General features: G+C 61.9%; 2 protein-coding genes across 2 annotated transcripts in view; one reads left to right on the forward strand and one right to left on the reverse strand.

Moving 5' to 3' along the window:
- LOC107109305 (hemoglobin subunit alpha-A-like) overlaps positions 1 to 248 on the forward strand; it is an 826-nt gene extending 578 nt beyond the window's left edge. The window contains exon 3 of the mRNA XM_015409901.1: positions 55 to 248. Coding sequence (XP_015265387.1) covers positions 55 to 183 — 129 coding nt within the window. The 3' untranslated portion in view covers positions 184 to 248. The remainder of the gene's footprint in view (positions 1 to 54) is intronic.
- A 2,628-nt stretch (positions 249 to 2,876) lies between these two features.
- Positions 2,877 to 6,434, reverse strand: LOC107109297 (cytoglobin-2-like). Its single transcript, XM_015409894.1, has 4 exons — positions 6,385 to 6,434; positions 5,521 to 5,628; positions 3,869 to 4,091; positions 2,877 to 3,504 (listed from the first exon to the last, which is right to left on the reverse strand). Exons 1-4 carry the CDS (start codon positions 6,432 to 6,434, stop codon positions 3,361 to 3,363), a joined length of 525 nt encoding a protein of 174 aa, XP_015265380.1. The 3' UTR covers positions 2,877 to 3,360.
- Between the last annotated feature and the right edge of the window lie 7 nt (positions 6,435 to 6,441).

The raw sequence follows: 6,441 nt of genomic DNA on the forward strand, positions 1-6,441 counted from the left end.
GCCCGCCCGCCCGCCGGCTGCCGCCCCCTCTCTCCCCCTCTCTCCCGCGAGCAGTACTTAGCTCAGTGCCTCCTGGTGACCATCGCCGTCCACTGCCGCGGCCTGATGACCGCCGAGGTGCTCGTCTCCCTCGACAAGTTCCTCACCCTGGTCGGCAAGGTGCTCACCTCCAAGTACCGCTAGAGCCACCCGGCCCCCAGCAGCAGCAGCGGCAGCAGCGCCGGAGACCGACGGACCGACACCCCCCCCCCGCCCCCCGCCTTCTGTCTCCCCCCCCTTCAATAAACCCGTAGCCGTCGAACGTGCCGCCTGTGGCAGTCTCTCTCTCTCTCTCTCTCTCTCTCTCTCTCGGGCGGGCGGTGGAGGGGGGGGGCTTCCAAGCGTCCTCCGCGGGCAGCCTGGCGTGCTACACACACCCCCCCCCATCCCAGGGCTCAGCCCCAGCTGAGGGGAGGGAGGCGGAGAGACGTCCCCCCTTGGCCGCTTCCCAGCTCCTGGCCGCCAGTTTCTCCTCCCCACCTCTCCCGACCACCGCAGTGTAGCTGGGGGCGGGCAGAGCAACGTGCCAGTCCAGCCAGGCCCCCGTAAGACCCACAGAGTGCACACGGGGGGGGGGAGGGTGCCAGATGTGCTGGGGGGGGCACCCCTCCCTCTTCATTGCTGACAAACTGGTGGGTTCCTCTCTCTGATGATTTGTGCCCCCTGAGGGGACATGGGCTGCCCTGCGAAGGGAAGGAAGGGCACGGGGGGGCATGGGTGAGGAGGACGCCACCCTTTCTTCTGGTCCTCCTCTCAGCCAGAGAGAGACACAGAAACAGGGGCGGGGGAAGGGATGCCCAGGGTCATCTAGGGGGGTTCACAGCAACGCCCGCCTGCCCCCCCCGTGACCTCTGCTCTGTGCCCAGAGGATGGCAAAACCCCTCCAGGACCCCCGGGGCCAATCTGGCCGGGAGGGAAATCCCTTCCTCCAGACCCCAAAGGGATGATGGGCATTGCCCTGGGCGTGTGGGAAAGGCCCATGAGGGCTGGGCGCTGGCTCCTCCCTTCCATGACCCCCAAAGAGAACTGCCCCCCGCTGGGCCCCTCCTGCGCCCCCCCTCCTGCTTCGCGGCTCCAGGCTGTGGGGCAAGCAGGAGACATGCCAACAACACTCGCTCAGCCACACCAGTGCCAGGGTCGGTTGGTTTGCCAGGTCCTCCCTGGCCGCAGGGGGGTGGTGGTGGTGGTGGTGGAGGGGTTCCCAGATCCAGTTTGGGAAACTCCTGGAGATTTGGGGGTGGAGCCTGGGGAGGGCAGGGGCAGGAGACAGGGCTGCAGAGGTCACCTTGCAAAGCGGCCTGGATGGTGCTGCAGTTGTACAAATGTAGTCACAGCAAAAAGCCAGCACTCTCGTACAACCGTCAAACTAACTCAGCGGCTGCAGTTGTCTGTGTGTGTGGGGGCAGCGTTTTCCTTGTGAGCCACCTTGAGCAGGTGCACCCATTCCCCCCCCCCAAGAAACAATGAAGTGTGTGTGTGTTACTTTCAAGAAGGAGCCCTTTGTACACCCTGGGAGGCAGGTGCGCAACCAGCCAAGGGAGAGAGCAGGCCCCCATCACGGCTCTACTTGGGACCCTCACAAACAGTGTTCCCTCCAAGCTGACTTAGTGTGAGCCAGCTCACAGGTTTTAGCCTCCGGCTCACACATTTTTGTCCTAGCTCAGGAAGGATGTGGCTCCACAGCAAACTGATTTATGCAGCGGCCAAATCGCCTGCTCACAACTTTAATGCCAGCAGCTCACCAAGTAGAGGTTTTGCTCACAGGACTCCACAGCTTAGAGGGAGCACTGCTCACAAGTCCCCCCCCCCAAACACCACAAGGGAGCCTCCCCTCCTCCTCCCTGGGGATGCACAGCCAATGCACCCCCCCCCCAGCAAGGAAGAAAGGGAACCCCCGGCCTCTCCGTGGTCCCGCAAGCATCGCTTCCTCCTGCCCTCAACAGTTGCTGGCAGAGTGGGGGGGGGGGGAACTGGGACTCGCAGATACGTCAGCGGCACAGAGCTGTGCTGTCAGCACACTGTCACATCTGCGTAGCCCCCTTCCCGTAAGTCGGGGATGCAGTATGCTGCACATTTGCTCGTGTTCGCCGCTTCTTCCTTCCTCTGGCCCGGCTTGGGATGACCCTCACACTGCGGGAGGGACGAGCACCGCGCATATGGGGCCTGGGCTGGCTGCCGTGCCAATCGGAGTGAAAGTGAAAGGCTCCTGCTCGGGGTGGGCGCAGAAGCTGCAGGTGGCCCCGAAACTGGGCAGGGGGAAGGCCAAGGAGGTGAAAGAGTGGGAGGAAGAGGAAGCGTGAGCCAGACTCTGGAAGTAGGGGCAACGCGTTGGAGGAATCGGGGCCGGCCGGCTGGCTTGTCCCACTGCCAGATGGCGTGCCGATCAGGTAGACCTCGCAGCCTAGGGGAGGGGCTTCTATGGAGCTCCACTAAGTAACTTTAATTAGCCGAGGCCCCCTACCAAAAAATCCGGAGCTACAGGGCTGCTGGATCGTTGTAGACCTCTGCAGGCCTCTGCTCCGTTTCAGAGGGGAGGCAGGTGCCTTTTTGGTGGGGGCACCACAGCATTGCTGTTCCTTCTCCGGGCAACCTGGCCAGGGACCGACTGTCATGAATGACACGGCGCCATGTTTGTTCTGCAACTACTTTATTGATACTTTAGACCACGGTTCCAGTTTTAATACTTCTAAGACAGTTGAATGATTCTCATTACGTTTTGCAAATGTGCATTGATTTTAAAAAAAAAAGGGGGTTTGAAAGGCTGGGTGTAAACGGAAGCCCGGGGGGGGGGGGGGGGGGGGCGGGGGGTACGCACAGAAAGAAGACACACACCCCGTCCCCCCCCCCCATTGCCAGACGGGGAAGGACGCCAAAAACTGCCAAGGGTAATCCCGGAGGGCAGCCACACCATCGCCCGTCCACCAGGTGGGGCTGGCACACTGCTTTAGAGTCCCTCCCAGAAAAACCAGGACCGGGACTCCGGCCAGTGGCTGGACCGGCCACACTGGGAGCCACGAAGAGGCTCCCGCAGCTCCATGTCCTAACCCTCCCCCGGAACTCCTGGCCCTTCCTGCCTCTCCTCAGCCCTCCTCCCCGGCTTGGATCCAGAGGGCCCCTCTGGTAGAGGAGACAGGGGCGGGGGCGCGACTTCTGCACAGGTCTTGCCCGGAAGGGCTTCCGGCTTCCGTCCCCAGGTGAACGCAGAGTCCCCTGCCTGCGGGGAGAATCCAAAGGAACCCTGGCGCTTTCGCCCCACTGCCCCTGTCATTGTGGCCCAGATATACGAACGCAGGGTGGGGGGAACTGCTGGGCGGTCTGGTCCTAACCAAGGTGGTTCCGAGCGTAGGCGGCCACGATTTCTTCGTAGAGGGCTCTAAAGAGCTTCTCCCAGGAGACTAGCATCTCATCGGTGAACTCGTTCCCCAGGAGGTCTTGGCAGACGCTCAGCAGAGACCGGAACATTGCCTGTGCCAGGAAGAAGATGCCCAGGGACTGCTTGGCACACCCTTCCGGGACCTATGGCAGCCCGTCAAGGTCTGAGGGTCTGGGAAGGTGGCACCCGTGCCGAAGAAGGAGAGACTGGCCCAGCCGCCGCCACCCCCACCCCCCTTCTCCTCTGCCTGCCAGGCCGGCTCCCCTTTTTGACAACTGTGGCTGCACTTGAGGCAGAGGGCGCTGCAGGGGATTCAGACAGGGCCCCCCCCCAGACTCCCTTTCCTTGCAAGAACCCCCCCCTCCTGGAGTGGCCTGCTACCGGCCAGTGGGCCTCCCTCCTCCAAAGTCAGTGCAGGATTCCCCCCCCCTCCGGTCTCCTGCTGGGCACCAGTACCTGGAACAGGACCACCGGCACTCGGTGGACGTTCTTGTGCGAGTCCACCAGGCACTCCAGCAGCTTGCAGGTCTGCTTCCAGTTGTCCAGGTTCTCGAAGACTTGGTTCACGGCCACCATGACTCTCCGGCCGTGGAAGGCCACCAGGGAGTTGTTGTGGAGCCCCCCCTCCGTGGGGATGGTTTTGAAGTACTGCTTTGTCTCGGGGTAATCTGTGAAGAACCTGTTGTTGGGTATTACAAGTTGAAAACACTCAGTATATCTGGGGTTAAATGTTTGTTTATGGGACTCACAGGAAGTCACATGTTTCTCAGGTAACCAATGTTCTTTAGATGTAGAAAGCCCGGGAATTTTCTCCCTGATCTAGGGATTTGATTGGGACTAAAGTGTCAAGGTGTGTTACTATTTTATGGCTCTCTTCCCGTCTTTGTTTGGTGTTCTGAAGAAGAAGAAGAGTAGCCACAATCTCTCTCTTCTAATTTTGTCTTTGTAGAGTAAGGATGTAGCCGACTATGCTCTGTTGTTATTTTCATCCCAGTTACCCTTCCCATCCTAGAATTTAGTAAACACTTTATATTTTAATCACACATGGAGTCTCAGTCTGAATTATTTTACTCTGGCTCTGCTGGACTATCTTATCTCTGCTAAATACCATTTTTTTCAATATCTCACTATCACCAAACACCTGTGTGGAGAAGAGACTGCCCGCTGAGAAAGCCAGACACGCATTAGTGTGGTGGTGGTGGGGAGCAGCCCACGCAGCCCACGGAGGAGGGGGGCGCCTGGGGAAGGTGACTGGGCACAGGCTTGGATGTGGAGCTCCAGGCCGCTGGGCAGGGAAAGCTTTCCCTTGACAGACAGAGCCCGCCAGTAGCCCCATGTCCCAGCGGACGAAGGTTCTGCCTTCCCCTTCCCCGCCCCCCCATTACAAAGATGGAAGCAGAAGCAGGGAAGCCAAACCTCCCCTCCCCCACAGACACGTAGCAGCTGCCTTCTACTCAAGGTCCGTCTCTCCTACTGTGATGGGCAGTGGCTCTCCTGGGCCAAAGGCAGAGGTCCCTCCCATCACCTCCTGCCCGGTCCTTTTGCCAGTTTGGTGTCCTGGTTAAGTGTGCAGACTCTAATCTGGGAGAACTGGGTTTGATTCCCCACTCCTGCACTTGCACCTGGCTGGATGACCTTGGGCAAGCCGTAGTTCTGTTACGGACATCCCCCACTTCTGTTCGTCACTCCTCTATTTCCGGCAGTTGGGCTTCCTCAAGAGTAGGAGCCCGGCTTGGCTGCACAAGGACTCTCTCCGCATGTCCTGCACGCACGCACCCCCCTCCCCGGGGTCAAGGGCAAGAGAAGGGAGCCGGGGGGGGGGGGGTTTCATTGTGACCGGAGCTGTCCCAGGAGAGAGGACCACCGAAGGTTGAAGGTGGGGAAGGCCGGCCGGGCGTGGAGGTCTCACCCCCGAGGAGGGTGGCGGCGCAAAGGCCCAGGGGTGGGCGTGTGGCCCTTGCCCGGTTCCTCTGGCCACTTGTCCGCCCCTTCCTGGGTGACCAAACGTGGCCTCTCCCTCTGGCAACAGCAGCCCCTGGGGGAGCAGGCCGAAGAAGAAGAAGAAGAAGAAGAGGCCCCCCCCCCCCTCCCCCGGGAGCAGGCCTTACTTGATGACCACGAGCCGGCCGGTCTCATCGGCTTCCTCGAACATCCTTTCCCACAGGTAGTGGAGGGTCTCCTGGTCGTCCGGCGTCAGGGCCGGGGGGCTGAGCTCCCTGGAAGGGGCACAAAGGAAGAGCCCAGGTGGGTGCCTGCCAGCCCAGCCCAGCCCTGCCCAGCCCAGCCCAGGCCCTGGCCGTGGGGGGGGGGAGATACTCCGAGCAGAGTGGAAGAGCAGGGCAAGGGGTGGCCTCAGCAGGGCCCCTTCCAAAGCTGGCCAAGAGCAGGGATTGGCAAGCGCCCCCCCCCCCACACACACACAAAGAAGTCCCCTCCCTGGGCTGCAGAGAGAGAGAGAGAGAGAGAGAGAGAGAGAGAGAGAGAGTGTGTGTGTGTGTGTGGGGGGATCTGGGAGAATTCCTTGTGGTGGTGGGGGCCTGAGATCTCCTTCAGGGAGCCCCCCCTCGCGGTCTTTGCCACTTCCCTAGGAATTGGGGGCGCTGCTGGCAACAGGGGTGGTTTCCATTCCCCACCGACAGAGAAGGGGCCTGCTTCCTCCCAGCGGCACCAGGGTCAGGGAGGGAGGGAGGGGGGAGTCCCAGGGTGCTGCCCCCCCCTTCCCAAAGGGGGGTCCCTCTCCCCCCTCTCTTGACGGACGTGCCTTCCTTTGCCTCCGGTGGCCTCCCCTGCCTGCCTGCCTGCCTGCCTGCCTGCCTGCCCTCCCTGAACGGAGGGGGGAGGACGCTTCGGGAGCCCTCCCCTCCCCTCTTCACAACAACCCTGCAAGGTCGGGCGGGCAGGCGGCGGCGGAGGAGTCGGGCCACGGCGCCCCCTGAGTCCCCGTCCCCCCCCTCCCCCGCCGGCTCACTCACCCAGGCCCGGCCTTTCCCCGGCCCCCCGAGGAGGCGGGGGCGGCAGCCATGGCGGGG

Source organism: Gekko japonicus, unplaced genomic scaffold (assembly GCF_001447785.1).
Source record: "Gekko japonicus isolate JY-2015 unplaced genomic scaffold, Gekko_japonicus_V1.1 scaffold78, whole genome shotgun sequence".
NCBI lineage: Eukaryota > Metazoa > Chordata > Lepidosauria > Squamata > Gekkonidae > Gekko > Gekko japonicus.

Bases quoted from the DNA above. Each gene is read 5' to 3' on its own strand.
- LOC107109297 (XM_015409894.1), bottom strand. From the start codon at position 6,434: ATGGCTGCCGCCCCCGCCTCCTCGGGGGGCCGGGGAAAGGCCGGGCCT. The intron at 5,629-6,384 runs GTGAGTGAGCCG...TGCCCCTTCCAG, and splicing joins CGGGGAAAGGCCGGGCCTGG to GGAGCTCAGCCCCCCGGCCC. The intron at 4,092-5,520 runs GTAAGGCCTGCT...ACCCAACAACAG, and splicing joins GGCCGGCTCGTGGTCATCAA to GTTCTTCACAGATTACCCCG.